General features: G+C 38.7%; 1 protein-coding gene across 1 annotated transcript; it reads left to right on the top strand.

Annotated features, from left to right (window-relative positions):
• The first annotated feature begins 8464 nt into the window (after window positions 1-8464).
• HBEGF (heparin binding EGF like growth factor) lies at window positions 8465-18849 on the top strand. The gene is made up of 6 exons (XM_007431072.3): window positions 8465-8778; window positions 9815-9994; window positions 13298-13463; window positions 16380-16535; window positions 17166-17257; window positions 18307-18849. The coding sequence occupies exons 1-5, from the start codon at window positions 8751-8753 to the stop codon at window positions 17236-17238; spliced, it is 603 nt and encodes a 200-aa protein (XP_007431134.1). The 5' UTR covers window positions 8465-8750; the 3' UTR covers window positions 17239-17257; window positions 18307-18849.
• The last annotated feature ends 2384 nt before the right edge of the window (window positions 18850-21233 follow it).

The following is a 21233-nucleotide window of genomic DNA, read 5'->3' as shown; positions in this document are numbered from 1 at the left end:
GGCAGTGATAGTTACAACCAGACAATCCACTCATGTATTCATTTAAGAACCTATCATCCTAACATCCATTCAATGTGAAATATGGTCATTAATTTTGTGCTACTTCAGTGGTGTATAGTATCATTTTTTAAACTTTCAGGGCGCCACAGCAGTGCGGATTTTTCCCACAGCAATTTCAGAACTGAATTATTAAGGGATCTCTTCCAAGAAAGGAGTAGCAGACCAGTGTAATTCCTGTATGTTCACTTTTGGAAATTAATTTTCAAATCTGCAAATTTGTGTCTCAAATTTTCATTTTAAAATTAATTTTTTTATTTAAACATTTGCCAGATCAGATACAGGAGGGTAGAAATTGAATTTACTGTATAATCTTTATGAGGCCGCAGAAATCCAGGAGAGATTTGATTACCTGGGGCTTGCTCTCTGGTTAAGCTAAAATGATTTTGCTTTAAAATGGAATGGGATGAAATCTGTATGCAAACTAGAGTTTAGGAGCGACAAAATATAGCATATTTCATTAAAACTGGTAGAAGGATATTAGAGACAGATGCTATAATTATCTGAAAGAAACATATAACGTTGATTTCAAAACAATATCCCCAAGAGAAGAGTTAATTTAAAAAAAACTATATTCTTAGTAAATCTAAGACAGTCCTCCAATTTTAAAGATATTTGGCAAAAACAAATTAACAATATATATATATATATATATATATATATATATATATATATATATTTTTTTTTCCAAGTAAACATAGCATCTTGAAAACCGGTTAATCAGAGGGAACAATGGTCATCCTATCATGGTGTAGAATACAGTGACTTGTTATAGAAAATGAGCAAGGAAGCAGGACTATGGAGTCATCTACATGTCTAATTTGCCATGATGCAAAGGCACGTCACTAAATATTTCTTAAGGCTGTGTCCGGATAAGGTAGCATCCATTTCAGCCTGCTGCTGAGGCAGGATGAATCAGGTCCAAGGTGTTCTGACATAAGAATATTCTTTTCTCTGGCACTTCAGCAGAAGGCCTCCCATGCAAACATTTCAGGGTGCATGGGAGAGGAGCCTTGGGAGACAGTGATTAGCTGGGCTTCAGATCTGGCCTGGCAGGTCTGCTGAGGAACCCCTCTCCTGTCTACTCACTGTCCTTTTCACTTGCAATGCCATTTTGGTTGTGGCTTTGAGACAGATCAAAAAACTTGCTTGTGTAGCCTATTTCTTTTCTTTTGGTTGGGGGTAGGATGGGGTTTGGAGACTTTATGTAAGACTGAAGACAAGTGTATCAGGAGGTCAATAAGCAAAAAATTAGATGGAAAGAGTGGTGCTTTCTTTTGAGTTGCAATTGCCATTTGAGAATAAACTTCCTTTATAAACACCACCAGAAAAGGAAGTTCAGTTTTCCTGAGTACATTAATCATATCAATTTACCCTAAATACATACTAATTTAACATGAGACCATTCTGAATGGGAGGCAATCAATAGCTGTTGATAGAACTCAACAAACAATCTGGACAGAAAATGCCACCAGTAATCCTGGAGTGGCTCTTAAAAGAGCTTTTTAGATTTCATTAATAGGAAGCTTTCTCTGACTTTTTGATAGCTGCTTGTTGCACAGCCAGAAGCACCATTGGCAGAGATTCAGATTAACAAATTCAGAGAAGTGTTCTTAATTCCCTGTTTGCTCAACGTTCTTCACGCAAATGTTCCTTTTAATTAACTTTAATTCTGAGTTAATCCCAGAAAGCTGGGGAGGCCACCATCTGCCCTGCTTGCCCACCTATCCCTCTCTCCTGATGTGTGGAGTGACTGGTGGCAACCCAGGTTAGGAAGGAAAAGGATGGCAAGGAAACACCAGCTGCTGCCCCGAAACTAGCCTGTCTTATATTCTGTGAGAGCCGCAGCATTGATCAGCTTGGTTACTGAGGTGCACTAAAGGCAGGGGGCTATGGGGACGTCATATTTTATACCAACATGTTTTCTCTCACCTTAAGGATGGGAGGAAAGCAGATTATCATTGCCATGTGAATGAACCCTGGGTCAAAATATTATTAGGTGACTGAACACTGAGGAGAAGTGAGGGAGGTTCTTACAAATGGATTTAAAGTCATGAGAAGATTTATGTTTCTTTCCTAATACAGTAACTGCTTATCACCTGATTGGGGAGTTGAAAATGCTTACCTCTTGATGTATGTCCCAGTTTGAGTAAAAAAAAGAAACCCCAAAACCCCCCAAAACAAGGAAGTCTCTGTTAGAAAAAATACGCGGGTAATGGAAATAGCTAGTGGATCACAGGCACGTTTTGTTTAACTTGGAACTGAAAAAGTTCTCCTTTTCTGTCTTATCTACTGTGGTTAAACACATCTTTCACAGCTGTTATGTGGACTTGACTTACCAGACGGTTTCCATCCTTCTTCTCCTGTTCTAGATTAGACAGCGTGAGTAAGCCCAGAGTAGCACCCACACAGCTCCTTCCCATAAAAGGGTTCTTTCGACAGAAGCACTAGGATGGCGTTGACTGCTTTATTCACTGCAGAAAATCTGTCTGAAGGGACCTATCTTTGTGAACAAAAAAGATGATCAGATCAAATCAAATAACTTTCTTACAGCCATAAGGCCAGAAAACAGCAATATAAAACTTCAGAGGTGAGTGACTATGAATATACATATATGTCAATTTACAAATAGTAAGTATAGATATAAGATATATAACAAGGAATAAGAATGAAATATAGAAGTACAGGATAAAAATACAATAATAATAGAATAAAATAATACAAAATCCAAGTGAGCAAATGAATCAATCTTCAGCTACAAGTAAGATGAATAGCACATATAGAGGCACAAAACTGGGCAATGTGGGAGGATATACTTAGAGTCTTATCAGAGGAGGAGCAACAAATTCAAGAGGTAATCCAAATTGTAAGATAAGTCTGAATACTCTTCTGTTTCTCTCTCTCTCTCTCTCTCTGATCACACACACCTCTTTCTGCAGAGGAAATGATGCATTATTTGTTCAATTTGTATGTGACTGCCATAGGGATTTCTCCCGGTCTGGAGAACTGCTTGCACTTCTTGCTTTTGTAACCGGAACTTGACATCGGATAATGTTGGTAGAGAGGCAACAGGTACTTGGATTTCCATGTGGAAGAGGTTTCTAATCCTAAAAGTGGTTGAACCTGCCAGTAGCTAAACTACAAGCACAGATTCTGGTGAGATGGTGATCCATAAGGGGGATTATGATGATTGTGTTACCGATGGCAGTTATGGCTTGGTATTGCTTAGGGCTGTTTTTTAAAACCTCCATTCTTTTAAACATCTGCATAAAGACATTAGAGAAATTATGAAGGATGTGGGCTGAGCTACCAGTAACATGCAGATGACACCCAGCTTTATCTGTTTTTCATTTAATAAAGGTGAGACAGTTAGTATTTTGAATCAGTGCCTGGGCAGGGTTATGGATCAAATAAGGGACAATAAACTGAGATTCAGCCCAGACAAGATAGTCAGAGATACCGCTTGTAGTGGTTCATCTGTCTAGTCAAATGAAGGTCACCCTGGAAGGAACAGCACCTTCTCCAAAGGTTAAAGTGCCTAAGTGGCCTCAGTGGTTTGGAATGCCTTTTATCAGTTTTGGCAAATACCCTAGCTGGAACAGCTGTACACAATCTTTCAACCGCTTGTTTGTAAAACCTTTATCTTTTCCACATTTGGTGGTTTAGAACCTTAGTGTTGTTGCAATGAATTGGGATTTTACGTCACTGTGCTCCTCTATTTAGTTTTTATATAGTTGTTATATAGCTTTTATGTTGTTTTTATGCTTTTATATTGTTTCTATATTGTTTTACATTTTATAAATAAATATATAGTACTAGCAATATTAATAGAAAGAATAAATAGTTCATAGTACATGCCACACAGGAAGAGCACTGTTTTATTAATGTGTTCTCAAAAGCACTTCAAATGTACTTTATTTCTGGAGGAAAACCTAGTCGATATAAAAAGGACTTTCCCACACCTTCTTATTATCTATGCATCAATACCTGTAAGTGTGTTACGGAACATTCTTTCAGGGTAGGAATTGGGTGGAGCTTGGCTAGAACTTTCCCCAGATTTGGAAAGGCAAACTTTTATAGCTATTTCTTCGTTCCTCACTGCAAGTCATTTTAAGATGGCCGTTAGCCAAGTAGGTGATAAGCTGTGATCCCAGCACTGTCATCTCAATTTTATCATCTGTAGAAATCCAGCTGGAAGCAAAGAAGAATTTCTGAATCTGGCAAATAGGAGTTGAGAATTTATGGATTTCTTTGTCTTGCTATTGACTTAAAAGCACCACTGAAAGATGGTCATGAATTCTCAATCCCCATTTTCATTTAAGACGAGTGTTGAAGAAGCTGCATAATAGTCCTTGTCTTTTCTTTAAAACACATAAAAACAAAGCCAGTAGTAGCCATGTTAGCGTGAGGAAAGAATTCCAAACTATTTTCACTTACCAAAAGATTTTTTCTTTCTTTATTGAATAAAGCAGAAGAGGGGAAAAAAAGAATATCAAAAAAAGAAGACAAATTTTATGTGTGTGTGTGTGTGTGCACTTTTCATGTGTATGTGTGTATAAAATTTTACATAAAAGTTGACCATATTTCATTGTAATTGTCCATGTATAATCTGCATCCATAGGCAACTTGTTCATATGCTGCAAATACAAAGAGGACTTCAATCTACAGAGTAATTGGGGTTATTCTATTGTTGAAAAATTAAGCTCTTTGCAATAATTAGGGTACTGAGCATCCACTTCCATTGTCCAGCTGCCAATTTCCATGCGATAGGTATATGGTTCAAAGGAATAGTGTGCATCCCAAAATATTAAACATTATTTCAAAGTCAAATTAATATATGTAATCATTTCTTACCAAACATAGTAACTTTAGGACATTGCAAAAACATGTCTTTTAATGAAGCACCATTCTGGTTGCATCTCCAACAACACAATGATTTTACTCATTCCTTTTCTGTACAAACAAAATGGAGTTGAATAATTCTGAAAATATTGTTTTTGTTGTATAAGCCTTAATCTGAGATTTAGTAAGATTTTTGGTATTAAGGTTATTTTTTTTTCATTGTTTAGATAAAATGGGGGTCTCCAGTCCCTTATTCCTTTCAGTCTTTAAAATCTGCATATCAAATTGTTTTATTGGTAACCGATATTTATAAAGACTGACTGTGGGCTTTTTGGTCTGATAGGATTTACTAATCCCTTCTAATAATTTAGGTTTCTGAGGCTGAAAATGGCATTGGTCCAAACTAGATGTCGATAAATATAGTAATTGTAAATACTGCCCAGGGGGGTATGATAAACAATATTTATCTTTTAATATAGAAAAGGATAAAAGCCAATCACCTGCTAGTTGATCTAAAGAAATGATCCCAGCATCTATTCGGATCTTCTGTAAAACCAATGTTTTATCAATTTTGAGAACTAGATTACTCCATAGTGTCAATTTAGCATGAGTAATAATATAACACTGTTTTCAAGTTGAGATAATAACATGAGATATAGCAGCTGTATTATATTTTGAAGCAAAACTTGTCCAATTAACTAAAGGTGCTATATAGGAATATTCCAAAATTTTGGTATATGTTGGTGAAGTGGGCTGCACATCATGAAAACATATGCCTTTTAATAAAATTGGCTAGTGGGAAAAGGTGTTACCAGACTCCTGATTTTTTGTCATGTTATCTGATAAAGAATTCTTGGAAATATGAAATCTTGCAACAATTTAATTGGTTTAATAAATACATCCCCTCACTATGGATAAAAAGCAAAGACAGTCATGTTGGTTCATGATGAAAGAAAATCCAAAATCCACATAAGGGCAAGACCTTCATTGGAAGTGTCCTAAATGCCCCAAAGACTGACTGACTGGGCTTTTTGCTCTGATAGGATTTACTAATTCCTTTTAATAATTTAGGTTTTGTGAGTGGCTTTAGTGACTTTAATTAAGCTTTTTGATTGATTATGTGCCATGAAGTCGTTTTCAACTCCTAGTGGATAGATAGATAGGTAGATAGGTAGAGCTAGATGGTACAAAAAAGCAGGAACTGGAGAAGAAGTTAGGGTCCGGGACATTTTTTTAAATAACAGAACATTGTTTGGGAAGTTTTCTTGCACCACAGCACAATACCATGAAGGGTCTTTTCCCTAGTATGTCCTGAAGACAGCAATTTTATATATATATAAAATTATAAATGATATAACAATATAATATATATTATATATATAAATTATATAACAATATATAAAAAATACAAAATGCAAAAATACAGTAAAAATCATTTATATTAAGAAGAACAATTCACATATTATATTATATTCACATATAATACAGAATTGGTAAGTGGCACTGGCAAGAATTCATCAATCACATCGTCAAAACCTGTCAAAATAAATGTTTTCAATACAGTTGAAAGGAGCAGGTATTGGAAGAATGCTTAGGAAACAAACCATGTCAGCACAGAAACAAGTCTGATCTCAATGTGCATTTCAGCGAGACCACATTTTTTCTGGATGAATCAGAGCTGGCAAATTGGTTAAACATTAGTAAAAGTTGCTCTTTCCAACTGCTACCTCTTAGACTTGCAAAGAAAAAAATGGTTCAGAGCATACCCACACTACATGCCAAGCCTTACTCTGTTGCAAGGTGCTGCTTCATCCAGAATGGACTGAATTACGTTTTAGATGGCCAACTCCCTTAACGTCTCCAGCCTGGATGTCCCGCATCCATTCCTAGATTGCCTCAGACAGGAGTTAATCACTTCCCCTGCCCTTGTAGGCTTGGAAGAGATAGTGTGTCATCCACAGACTGATGAGCTAACAGTCCAAAACTCCAGATGAAGTCACCCGTGGTTTCATGGAGATGGTAAGGAAACAAGTCCTCAGTCACCTTTCAGGCCAAAAGTCATCAGGTGAAACAGGCTTCCACCAATGCCTTCTGAGAATGGCTCTTCAGGAAGGAATAATCCCTTACCATGACCTCCCACCATGATCTCCCACTTAAGTAAAGAAGATCTGGTGCATAACGGTAATTATTAGCATCATTCAATTCAAGAATAACTTACTTAAAAAGGACCTTGCTGCAACCTCCTTATAAAGAGTGGAAACTACCATATCTTAGACAGAGGTGTTGAATTACTTCCTAGAGAAATCAAATTAGACAAATCTAATATGGCTGCTTTAAAGAGCTATGCTGGACAATGATCACGTAAGCCTGGTTTAAATACTTCAGTGAACCTGTCATGTGCTCAATGTCAAGACACTGAAGTCTCCAAGGTGAATCAGCAGAGGGAGAGACATTGATCTCTACCCCTGGCTTGCTAAAAACACGCTGTGGAGAAGGAAAAAGAGGGATGACCCCAACCACTCTTATTAGCAATATGTATCACTCACTCCCCCAAATTCTGAGATGCAAGTCCACTATAGCATTTATATTAGAGTAAAATGTTCTGTATTTATTAGGTCCTTACACACACACATGGATTTTCCCCGTTTTGTACCTTACTACAGTATTTCAGTCAAGAGATGTCCCTTATATTTATGGAAGGCTAGTGGTGGTTGTATCTTAAGTAAGAAAGGAAGGGAACAGACATACCCTGTGCTTTCTGGCTCCTACATTTCTCCCTGTTGAAGAGCTGGTTTTATGTTACAGAAATGACACAATTCTGATACTTCCCCAGAGTCCATCTCATCCCACTCTGGTAATGGGATCCACTCAGCCCCACCATTACCAGAATGGGTGGGGGTGGGGGGCAGTAGTTCTGTGACACAGGACATGGCCTAGAAGGTTCCAGTAAAAGGGTATTACTGTGAGTCTCTTGATGCTGGCTTAGCAATGTAGCCGATACAAATACCAGCTACAGACTCAAGTGTCTGTAACCAACACTTTCTGATTTCACTAATCTTGACAACATCCCGATAAGGTAGGCCATGACAGTTCCGGGTTTTGTAGATAACTAGGAGGCCTTCTGCAAGAGCATAGTGCATTTTCACACTGCGAAAACCTACGCACCATGTGCCACCAGTGGGAAAAGGACACACACACACACACACGAACACGCAGGGGAACTGAACAACTTGAAACAACGCTGGTTTCTCAGAACGCGAGCGGGCCACTCGCTTCGCGCCCGCGGGCAGTTCCGCCGGTAGCACCAACTACTCAGAGGGCGGCGGCGGGTCGCTCTCCAAAGAGCGAGGGACAGAATCTGGTACCCCAAAAAGCGGCCAAAAGTCGGGGAGACGCCATTTTCCCCGACGAAAGGGAGTCGGGCGAGGAAGCAGCCAGAAGACGCACTCCGATTCCGGCCGCAGCCGCGCCCGAGGGCAGGGCGAGGAACTCCTCCGCGGCCGCCGCACCGCAGGAGGGCCCGCGCTCTCGCCCAGGGAGTGGGCGTGGCGGCCACTGACGAGCCCTGCTTGGCCTGGCCCCTTCGGCTGGGAGCTGCCCTCCCGGGGCACTGGGTGGCTTTACGCCGAGTCAGGCAGGCAGTAGGCGGTCGGGCGTTGCACAGGGCTGCGTCTGCTTTGTCTTGGACGCGGGAGCAGCCGCCGCCGCGACATCCGGACGAGCCCGTCTCGGCCAGTTGGAGCACTCCGCCTTGCGGAGGGGGTGCGGGCATAACCAGCCTGCCTTTAAAGCCCCTACGTCGGACCGTGTAGGACCTAAGCAAGCGGCGGTAGCAAGCCTTGCTAGTAGTGATGATCTCACGCGTTCTTCTGGCGGCAGGTAAGCGGAGGGACGGCGGGACTTCGCGCCTGAACGGATGCAAACGCAACTCCTGGGCATGAATGTTGGAGACTGCGCCTTGCCTGGAAGGAGGGCGAGAGGGTCGCTGCGTGGACGAAATAGCTGGGCGCTCTAAGTTATGAAGCTGCGTTGGTCGCCGTACAGGCTGTCGTCTAAGCCAATGTGAGACCTATTTCTGCCTGGTGATGGTACCGAAAATAAAATAAAACATGATTGGTAGTCCATTCACACAGTTGCCTGGCGGTTTTCTGAGAAGCTGTCTGCCCGGTCAGGACTTCTTTGCACTACTGCCAAATTTAGCTTGTTTTGATAGCCAACATGGGGCTATATGATAGCACTGAATCGCTGGGATGGGTGTAGAATATAGGGATGCGTTCTGAGTTCCGTTACCAAATTCTCTGAAATATCTGAGAGACTGTCCTGTAAATAAATTCTTCAAATTACGGAAAGTTTATAACAGTCTTTGATTCTCCGTTTGATAAATTTCTCCTCCTTAAAAAAGTGCTTGAAGGTATTTTCAGATCAGATGTTTCTGTACTAATAGCTAAGTCCCCGAGCTTAAAAGTCTACTAGGCAAATAGTTGCACGAAAGAATATGAGCGTCCCAGTCTGTGCTGTACTTGTTGTGTTAGAGAGTTGGAGGAGAAGCCGTGTGTGTGTGTGTGTGTGTGTGTGTGTGTGTTTGGTGGGCATGTGGTTATGAAAATATGAATACACATACTATACTTAGTACATTTGTGTGCCATTCACATGTAAGTGTGTCTGGCCTTCATTTATATCTTGTTTTGTTCATGCCTTTGTTTTCTGTTGCACTGTGGTTCTATAAATAACTTTGCCCCTCATGCAATGCAAGTTGATTTTGTGTTGTTCTGTGGGAGAATTACATGATAAAGTTCAGCGTTGCAAAAATCTTTTTGGAATTCGACTCCAAGATTTGGATAATGTATTAGAATGCCTAGATTTTCTTTCTTTCTGTTTTGGGGGGGTACTGAAGCATCCTTATTTCTACTTGTAGTTTGTGCCATCCTGGTGAATGGGGAGGGGATTGGCATACTCCAGAATGAAGCTTCCAGGAGAGAAAACAGAGAAGACTTGACAAATCTCCATCTCCGTCCGTCCCCAAAGGCTTTGGCACATGTGGGAGAGAGAGATGGTTTGTTATCCAAAGGAGATAACTTGAGTGAACTGCCTCAAGGTATGCCTAAGAATGCTAATGTTTCTCCTGTTCCCTATACTGTATAAATGGTGTGGCTGTAAGAAACACATACATGAGTGGGTGCATGGCAGATCTCTGAGAGTAATCATTATTGAGAGTGTTACCTTGCATGGTCTCTGGAGAAGGAGTTCATCTATCATTTCTTGGGATCATTGATTTTACTTACATTAACTGGCAGTTACTGATTTTGATTACTTGTATCAATAAATGTAATCATACCTACCTCTGAACTCTGTTGTGGCTTTTGAGAAATTGGGATTGCTGATGCTGGGAGGTGAATATTTTATAAGATCTGGGACATCATTCCAATTTTTGGAATACAATTTTATTATAAAGGACAACATTGGCTTCTATAAACTTTGTTCACTTTTAAATGGATGGAAAAAGGACGGCCAGGCATTCTGAAACATATAAATACATTTTGAAGGCTACGGAAATTCAATAAATAAATAAATATATGTTACTCTGTGTGTGTGTGTTGTTTTGTTTTGTTGTGCATTAGTCCTATCTCTGCTTAAAGAATTGGAAAAAGACCCATGAAATTCTGGGGAATGTTTACAATTTAAAGGGAACAACTTTGTGTCTGGGGATGAAGTATATAGCAAGACCATATGTTGCATTTTTATAATGTAATATAGTAATAGGATAATAGAAAATTAAAGCACCTGTATTTCAGTGAGAGTCATGCGACATTTTTATTGTATTGTTTTATATGTGTGTAATGAATGAGGAATGATTCTTGAGGACAAGTGAGGGAATTACAGTGAAATGATCCCATGGAAATTCTTGCCATATTTGCTTGATGTCAGAGTGTACTGATATTTTAGCCATTCCTTATTTATATGTTCTGAATTATTACCCCAGGGGCCCTAAGATGAGTCAGCCACACATTTCAGTTCTTATCAGTTATTAGGACTGCTACCTCTGCCACCCATGACTTTAAGTCCTCTAGTGAAATACTGCCACTTCTTTTCCACGTGTCCCTGCCATTTGTAGCTTGTATGCTACCCTAATTTCTGGATGGTGTAGTGGTATGGAACAGCTATATAAACTACTGCTATTTGGTTCTCTCTCACTTTCATAGAGATGTAATATGCTCTGATGGTGACTCTTTCTCCTTCACTAATTTTCCTCCAAGGATCTGCAAACTTGGTGACATCAGTATTTCCCTCCCTCTTCCTACTCCTCCTCATCCCATTGACAAAACATCTTTCATCTTATGGAAACATTTTCTAGCCCTGATATTCCATGGCAACAGTATTCTTAAATATAACAAAATAAGTCTTTCTGGTTGGCATTTTCACTACTGTATAGAATTAAAGTCACTGGGAGATTTGAGAAAGGATTAACTGGTGAATAATGGTCCTGGCCATGTAGAATCTATTGCTTGTCCCCTCATGTTAATTGCTTTATGTATGGGTCTGTCCAGACAGAAGTACTAATTTTCCAGTCTGTAAATGCTGTCAATTGATGAGAGGATCCACAAATGACTCACAGTTCCTCTCCCACATAGTGTGGCTCTTCTTACCTTACTGAGTTTAGTCACTAGGCTAAGTTGTGCCATCTGGGGGCGTCTAGCTTGGGTTTCCATTTCGACCTCTTTGCCTATTTATGTCTTGAGATCCTAGCATGTTTTCTGCCAAATACTGATGCCCATGAAATAGTCATTAGCAAATGTGTGGGAAGAACACTGAGCTGCTCTTCCTAACTAGGTTGACCATTCAGCATTTCTTTGGATCCAGATTTTCCATGCAACTAATATTGTCCATCCAGCTGACCTGTTCTGTTTAATCATTGAGAGTCCTTAATTGCTGGGAGTGGGGGAGGAAGAGAAGATAAATCATTCAAAGTGCACCTGCTTTCCTTCTAGTTTCTGAGGACTGGGATATATATTTCATTTACATTTCTGGAAATCTGTTAGGTATATAGTGGATATGGAGTAGTTGAACACCTCTACCTCTCCCTATCACTTTCTAATTGAACTAAGGGTGAGGACCTGTAATTGGGGTCCAGCATCAATAATTTCATGATAAGCAGTGAGCTATGCTGTAAAGACTCCCTCAAGTGAAGCTCAGCTGCTCTTGATAACCCAATGGAAATGCTTTGCTATTGCCTTCTTCCTTGTTTTTTCAACTTCCTAGTCTGATCTACAAACCTTAGGGCTTCCTGGTGGTCTCTCATCCAGATACTAACCAGGTCTGACTCTGCTTAGTGTTTTTGAGATCAGGTAATTGTGGTTTGTAATGTTATTACCTAATGGGAGTTATGAGCAATTGTAACTTTGCTCAATAAGAATGATTTCCTTTTGTTAGTAGTAAACACCCTAGCTATTTACTTTGACAGTTATGCTGCTGAATCTGTTATGCCTATTCTGCCACAAGCTTGGTTTCATGGAACTACAATTTGGGCCAAAGCACAACCATTACACAGTGAAAATCAACACAGTTTAATTGTAACTTTGCACAATGGTACCTTCTCCTTTTCTGTTACAGTCAGGAATGGAGGAGCAGGATAAAGGACAAACAGGGCTCTTAATCTTTTTTCTAATAATTATTTTCCTTTTCCCATAAGATTTTGTCCTGCCTCTTTCTTGATGCATATTGTCCTTTTTTGATAACACGTTGCATGGAGAAAGCAGCTTAACTCTATGTATGACTCCACTGTAAATTTAGCATACTATAAGTCAGCCATTGGTTAATTGTGGCAGACCTACTTTAGCAGGACTACGAACAGCATTAGGCAAAACCCAGAAAAATTAAAGGCAAATAGCAATACAATCTCTTGCTTCTCTGCATTGTGGTCACCAGCATGAACAAAGCAAACATATGCCTTTTCTGAATGTTCTAGTAATGTGTGTGCGAATCCTAAACTCATAATTGAAAACTGCAATTATGCCACAGAAAGCCCTTGAGGTTTCATTGAGGCTAGTAGACATGACAGGAACAAATGTTCTTATGTGAGTCTCAGATGGATCCCACTTTGAATTCTTCAGCTGTCATTCAGGCAATATAGGCTCTACCCAAAATGACAGCTTGGATCTGTCATTTTGCAAACTGTGTTTGGGGAGGGCACAAGGTTAGAGCGTGTCCATCTTACTGTGAATTTTTAGATGAAACCCCATTTTTAGGAGTAGGGGTACATTTATTAAGAGGCATCATAGCAGAACTTAAATTTCTAGAAAAAATGGAAGGGCTAATATTCCCAAGCCTATATTGGCTGGAATATCCTTTGATATTCTAATACATGATAACATGACGTTAGTGTTTTTCCTTCTTTTCCCAGTTGCTTTCATGTCCAAGCCACAAGATCCTGTCACTCCAAATAAAGGAGGGAAGAAAAGAAGGAAGGGAAAGGGAAAGAAGAGAGATCCCTGCTTGGGAAGATACAAGGATTTTTGTATTCATGGAAAATGCAAATATATTAAGAAACTTAAATCTCCATCTTGTATGTAAGTTACTTATACTATTTATATCCTGCAATATTTAATTGCATACAATGAAAGCCATAGCTGTACTGTAGATTTAATTGCTAGTTAAATACATTAGTAGAAGCGCATATATAGAGAGCTATACAGTATATTCAAACTCTCAATTTTTTAAAAAAGGCTAAGAATGGCAGGATATTCCTTTGCATAATGTAGCTTACAAGTAACAGTTGTACTGAGAAAGAACACAGGAAGTTTTTGTTTGTATTCTTCTTTGCAAAGTCATATTCATTATACATTAGGTCTCAAATATTGTAATATGGGCCATGCAGATTCTGGATTTTTAAAATCTGTCAGTATGTCTGCCAAGCATAATTTTGCTTCCAGAAAGACAGATGAATAAATGTGTGCTTTCTAAAAATGTGCTTCTACTAATTTATTTAACTAGCAATTAAATTTTAGGAATTTAGAAACCTAAAGTAACACAAACATTTGTAGTCAGAATGAGAAAAATTGGTACATATGAAACAGGGTTCAGGATATTGATACAGGCATCTTTTGATTCTTGCCTGAATTTCATTAACACTTGTAAGTTGTGAAACCTGAACATGATGCTCATTTTAAGCTTTGACTACATTTTACTGAAGTGGTTTGAATTTATTTGAAAATCACATTCCCTACCCTCCACCCCCAAGACGACAGTTGATTTAGGGTGCTAGATGACATGAAGATAGATGATACAGTGCAACAAATAGGATGGTGGACTAGTGTTGCTTCGAGCTGCATAGTGCTTGACTATGAATGCGAGAGAAAGTTGCCTGATTCACTTATAACTCTAAATCACAATGCCCAGTGCAAAACTCTTTGTTGCATGTTTCAGTTGGATGGATCTGAACAGTTGTAATTATATCAGAGATAGACTGTAAACAATGGATTTTTATAGTGTGTTCTGGGTAAAAGCTACAACCACAGAAGTATGTGTAGTAGTCATCTGGCTCTCAGCGTAGTGTTACAGTACTATCCAGAAAGATAACTTGACTATACCTGACTACTGTTTTCTTTACAATTCTGTCTCTCATCTCTTCTTTTACTGTTACTCCCTACTTTTATCAGCTGATTTCTGAAGGTTGAAGTTGGCAGATATTAGCTAGGTGCTATTACTTGTTCAAAGCACACAGCCCCAGCTTTTCTACATGCATCACACACACACACAAACCCCTAGAAGGAAAGAACTGAGCTTGTGGGTGTGACACCGTGATGCTGCTTTCATCACTCTGACAAAAGTAGTGAGATCCTGTGGATGCCACTGTACAATTCACATGCATAGTGGCCAGGCTAATCCTTTCCTCAGCCACTGTTTTACCATAAATAGCTCCTCTTCAGCTAATCCAGGAGCTGCTAAAATGCTATAGTGGGAACAGTAGTGTCTGTTTTGCCACTGTACTCCATGTCTAGAGCCAGAAGGAAAAATAAAGCATTGTCTAACTCTTATCTATCTATCTATCTATCTATCTATCTATCTATCTATCTATCTATCTATCTATCTATCATCTAATTAATGTATTAGGACCTCAATTGCCAAAGGAACTCTAGGTGGTTGGGAAGAAATGTGGGCTTGACTCAGAGAAGAGCGAGGGATATTCCAAGCCATTGCAGAAAACTTATCTAAGTCCTGGGACAGTAGAAAGCGTGAGAAAGAATCTAGGGGAAAAAAATCCCTCCAACTCCTGTTTTCTGACCTTGCCTACCTTGAAGGGGTGATAGCAGTGTACACAGTAGAATTAAAACAGAAGAAAAACATTTGCAACAGCTCTCTCTCTCTCTAAGTATACACTTTACATTAGGACAAACAATGCTATAAAACTCACCAAACAGCATTCTGAATCACCCTGCCCTTATGTTACAGTACGTACATTTGTACAGTTTGTGAGTTCAAACTAAGTCTACTGTCAGTTTGGCTTAGCATGGCATGCAGATACATCCTTATTCTTTTTAGGAAGCATATTTCTGTCTGAAAAAAAATGTAACTGTTCTTACTATGGAAGGCAATAAAGTGAGAAAGAATGAATCAGTGAGAAAATATGAATCAGCGAGTGAGAACTGTGAACACACGAATACTCTGCTAAGCCCATTCTTTGATAATTAGAGGAATAAATGCTTAGTTCTTAGAGCAGGGATATACAGCAGGTACGGCTGAAAGCATGAGGTGGTCGATTCCCAGGAAGAAGGAAACCAGGCATGGCTAACCACAGAGAAAAAAGGCGTTTGCTGGAAGGTGAACCAGCTTCTTAGGATGCTCCCTCCCAATTAATAAGATACTAGAGGCAGATGCTTTGCCTTGCAACATGCCTGCTTGCTATCTTTTTATTTTAAAATAATATTTTAAAAAGATTGGGAAGCAAGGGGGTGTCTGTGGCACATCAGTGCTCATGGGCATCATATTGTCTACCCCTGCCTTACAAAGATTTACTTACTTCCTGTCCCTCTGGGGGGCTGCAACTTGGCGTTGGTAATTCTATAAATTCCTTGTACAATAACAATTCTAAACAACAATAACAACAAATTACTTCTGTTTAAAAGAGTACCCTGTGCAGGCTTGGCTGGTTAAAATCTAAATAGATTTCCAGAAGTCTTCTGAAAGAAAACTCTGTACAATTAATTTGTGGGGTGATGACTCTACATGCTCTTGAATGAATTAATATGTATGCTTAGGATGTCAATATACAAAACAATCTTGGCAGAGTGTGGATTACAGTCAGCTACTGAAAATCTCAACAAGAGAGTGGTGGAGAAGAGGCTTGATGGATTGTAAATTGGGAGCATAGCTTTTATTCATTAAACTTAGATGGAAGGAGCCAGGTGTATCAGTAGCAGATGTTATTATAATCCTATGGAATAAGCTTCATGCATTGATTTTTTTTACAAATCTTGAATTCCTAGATGCCAGGAAGACTACCATGGGGAGAGATGCCATGCCCTTAGCCTTCCAGTGGAAAACCGCTTTCACAGTTATGATCGCACAACTATCCTGGCAGTTACAGCAGTGATTCTGTCATCCCTGTGTCTTATCATCATTGTGGTATTATTGATGCTCAGGTAAGTAGTTTGATGGGATTGAGGAGAAGCGTGGAGACCTAGGACTGCCTTCTGCTTGTGATGATTTGAAAGTGTAGGTCTTACGAAGGCAGAATGTATGTGTGTATTTGTATAACCTCTGTTTTTCTGAGGGCCTCTGAGTGGTTTATATTTTGTCTATAGCCTCTCATCCAAAACAGCTTATAAGGCACTTTGATAATAGAAATACTGAGTACACCAGAGTTTAACTGAGATTTGCTTTATTCTATTTCCCCTTGATTTGATTTCCATACACCCTCTGAGAAAGGCACATTATATCTTTATGACAAATAATTTGCTGATAAAACATGAAATGAATTTGAATCCTGTTTTCTTTCTTCTGCTTTGACTGTATGACTTTAGAAATTAATATTCAATTACTTTTTCTATTATTGAGTGGTAATCAGGATGCCTCACAGGAGCCAGCTGGTGAGTTTTAGTGCAAAGTATTTTGTATTTTGTGGTGGTCCTATCCCAAAAAATTTCAGGATGGGATTTCCCATATTAGATCCTCAGGATTAGGAATGGAACAGCCATCAGTCCTCTTTGAATATCTGTGTAGGTTTGGAATTGGTCTTAATCTTTGGGTCTTCTTCTTTTTGGATTATCCAGATGTCACAAACAAGGAGTATATGATGTAGAGAATGAAGAAAAGGTTAAATTGGGCATCACTGTCAATCAATGAACTGTCCAAGAACTGCAAGGTAACCCTTTTAGCATATAACTTCTGGGTAAACTGGGCCTTCTGTTTGTTGGTATGAGGAGAGACTATTTAATGGGTTTGGTCCTTTCCTCTCATGTGGCAAATCAACATAAAGAGGAAATGCCTGTGATACTGGGTTGAATCATAACAATTTCTTTAGAGGCAACTGGGGAATTTAAGAATCCAGAGCTAAATGTTTCTGCTGTTGCATTTTGTTGTCCTGGGCTCTCTTGCCAAGTAATACATCTGCTGAGACCCACTTTATATACAGTAGTGTCCTACCTAGTTGTGAAACATGGGGGAGGAAACAGGACTGTTACAAAAGAGACACCTCAGCCCAAGGGAGGGGGAAGCATAAGAGTAACTCTGCCTTAATTATGCCAGGTCTAAGTTGCTCTGAAGAATTGCTTTAGCAAGCTTTCTAGATTCTGTACTTTCCCCTACCAACTATATAGATCTTTCCAGAAATCTAAGTAATCTTGGTTCCTGAGTTTGCCTGCCTTACAGGGCTTGACACCAGTCAGCCTCTTTGCTATTGCAGTCCAGGCACTTGTTCCAACTTTCTTTTTCTGAAAATTTCAGCAGCTGAGCCACATTTTGTTTTAGGTATACATTATTTACCCCTTTGCCATTCTATGGCAGCTGCTATTTCCTATTTCCGCTGCATTCCTTCAGAGATTGTAGACCACAGTTTGGAATATCAAAACCAAATGTTCTGTTTTTCCTCAGAGACCATTTCCTTTATGGTCATCCTGGATTTTGAAGATAAACACAATCCTCTTACAGCATTTCCCTAATCAGGTTAAACCCTTTAAGCGGGTATAACTGGGTCTGCTGTAGGGGGCTAGCAAGTTGGATGTAGTTAGTTCTGTTGAATTCCATGAGAATTGTAGGCCTCCTGAAGTAGCTGTAGTTTATCCTAATTCTGTTTGGAGGTGGCTGCCAACATAATACTAGGATTGGGTCATTCAAAAATGAATATTATACATCAAATGTTGTGTAGAGTAAATTATTTTTTTAACCTGAGGCATCCTTTCATTACAAATTCAGGTTTTAGCAGTGAAACAAGTTCTACGTTCACAGTCGAATGGATAAAACTCTTTCTAGGACATGCTTAAAGAGGAACTTGTATGAATGAAAAAAAAAAAATTTCAAGGGGATAATGCTTTGTTGAAGAAGCAAGTCATCTCTCTAAATTGGAAGAGCTCTCTGAGAGAGAGAAGCACATTTATTTGTGGAAGACTTGTTCACAACGTGGAGCTATATAGCCCAAGAAGATTTGAGATTTGTCTTCTTACCAGTGGAAATGACACTGTCATGAACCAAGCAAACAATGAACCAGGAAACTGGATTCTTCACAAAATTGCTGATGAATACTGCTCTGAAAAACTGTGAAAAACTCTCCTGAAGAGTTCTTGAACTTTATTTAATCTGAAAAAATATTTAACAAGAGGCTTCATTTTAAGTTATATATTTATTTTAGATACATTGTACATGTTATTTATTTGAGACATAATCCTGTAGTCCTGAAATCAAAGGGAAAGACAGGAGTATTGTGCAGTGTACCACTCTAATAAATAACCCTTTCTTATGCTTGCTGGCACTTGAATCCTGATTTAGAGATTAAAAGCGAAAAGCAACTATTTTTACTGACACAATTTTATGATATCTAACATTTGGCCGAAATATATGCAGTGTGGACTAAAATTCTTATGGGAAATCTATTTGGACCTTGCTTAGAGGTATATATTAATAAAGTTGGCACTCTGATTGAAAACTTCAGAGTATTTCCTCTAGAACAGTTTAAACAATATAACTAATCCTGTTTCTACGGTATAGGGTTTGTTCAGATTTCAGTTCTATTACTGATGCTTTGGCAATGCTGAATTCTGCACTGTGCTTTTTCTAAAGACATTTTTTGGTCAGTATGTAAAGTGTTTGAAACTCAAAGCAGATGTTTTGCTTTATTCTGATGTTTTTATATTTTATTGGATTTCCTTATCTTGTTAGCTCTGGCAGCATACAGTCAGATAGACAGATAAATAGATAGATAGATGATAGATGTTAGCCATTCTGGAAGTGTGTTGAGCTCAGAACATCTCTGTGTTGAGCTTGAAGCAAGTGCTTCGAGTTCCAAATGAGAGGGGAAGAAACTTGAAGCATTTCCAGAATGAACCAAATGCGTTAAGTACATCTGTATTTTTTTGCCAATGGTAATGAATAAACATTTGGACATGGGAGGGACAAATTAAAGTGATGTTGCTGAATTTTAAGCAGGAGGTTTACTACTAAGGGGATAAAATTGAGTGTTGTCCATATCACTTTTGACTCCAGGTAAGGTTCACATGAGTAAGAAATAACACAGAAACCAGGGGAAAAATTCTAATTTAAGCTTCTTCTTGTTTATTTTGTAAATTGCTGAAAATATACTTTTTTTTTTTTGCATGGATGCATACAATTTAGATATAATATTACCAGATCAGCTAGAGATATCTAAACAGTGGTTTATCTTACTTGCTAAACTATAATTAAGTTAGATTGGCATGAAGCCACCTGCTGTGATATGTAAACCATGATTTATGGCTTCTCATGTAGTATATACTACAGGGTTTTACTTCTTTTATGATTTATGCTTAAGCTTTATGCTAAAGCATTGAACTGAAAGTTTACGTAGCAGAGTGAAACATTTTTGTATGACACATTTTGTATAACAGCAAATTAAAAAGGAAATCTTAAATTTATGTGTATTCTTTCACATATAACATACAGAAGTAGCTGATAGACAGCAGATAAGATGGGGAAGGATAAAAAAGAGAAATGAGAATATTCCAGGAGTTGGCTTTTGTCTTCCACTCCTATGTAGTACAATATATCTAATGTTAGCTTTTGTCTATTCCTTATTTCCATCAACCTTTTTAACCAATAGGAGTTAATCAAATAAACTCATTTGAATTACATAATTACAAAGAGGCTCTGTATTTCCCGCATAGCTATCAATTGTATAGGGTTGATGTCTTTAGGATATCCCAAATCTCTGCATTGTTATCATCCTACTCAATCTGTTGGGCTAGTTAGCAACCTCTGAAGTGTTGCCTTGACTAAAGTCTACTACTAACATGGCTCAAGTTCTGGGACATTCCTCCTCCAACTGTATCAGTTCCAGAGTGTTAGAAGCCCAGCTCTGTCCTCTTTTTATCCTCCAGTGTGTTCAAATACTTTCAGTTAGCAGGATCATTATCCTGTTGAACTTTCTTCATCCAGAATGCATTTGTTCTGCTCTTTGTGCAGTTCTTCAAGGAGGGTCACTCAGGATCTTACTGACAAAGGACTGCATGCTTCTTAGTAGGAGTTGGCATCATGCACAGGCTAAATGCCTCTTGCACACCATCTTGGATCATGGATATCCCATTCCCAGGGCATGGAAGGCTGCCACTCTTGCTCATAAAACTTCATTATAATTTGTTTAAATTGCTTTTTCTGCTTGTTGTCTTCTTTAGTTTCTGCATATTATGAAACTGTATCCAGACTGCAGAAAAGCTGCATCTTGTTGCTTCTCTGTGTTCTTTTTGTTTTGTTCTTCCATGTGGCTTTTTCAAATGTTCCGATTATCCCAGTTGTGTTGTGGGAAGCACTGAAGCTGCAAATCTGTCTCTGCTTTTCCCATTTCCATGGGCTTTTGACTGAATGTTCACTTGATGCATCTTTTTTCATTGTGCAATTGCTTGCTTTATTCCTATTATTCTCAATACAAGTGCTCAGTAAAACATCTAAATACCTTGAAATTATACATTCACCGGCTTTAAACTGAACAGTGAATCCTTTCGCTATTAAACTACTTACTCTAAACGTTTTCTCAATTCTGAAACCTAGGACATCTTTTACAATTACAGGATAATAGTGGTATTTCTCCATGTATGCATTTCAAAATTTCCAGCATCTTCTACTTTACTGCTGGCCCTATCAATAAAATAAATCTT

The sequence above is a fragment of the Python bivittatus genome, unplaced genomic scaffold, assembly GCF_059951505.1.
Source record: "Python bivittatus isolate LINGU-HERP-01145 unplaced genomic scaffold, Pbiv_v1 ctg000960_np1212, whole genome shotgun sequence".
Lineage (NCBI taxonomy): Eukaryota > Metazoa > Chordata > Lepidosauria > Squamata > Pythonidae > Python > Python bivittatus.
This window is presented reverse-complemented; position numbering and strand designations above follow the sequence as displayed.

Bases quoted from the DNA above. Each gene is read 5' to 3' on its own strand.
- HBEGF (XM_007431072.3), top strand. From the start codon at position 8,751: ATGATCTCACGCGTTCTTCTGGCGGCAG. The intron at 9,995-13,297 runs GTATGCCTAAGA...TTCTTTTCCCAG, and splicing joins CTTGAGTGAACTGCCTCAAG to TTGCTTTCATGTCCAAGCCA. The intron at 13,464-16,379 runs GTAAGTTACTTA...TTGAATTCCTAG, and splicing joins CTTAAATCTCCATCTTGTAT to ATGCCAGGAAGACTACCATG.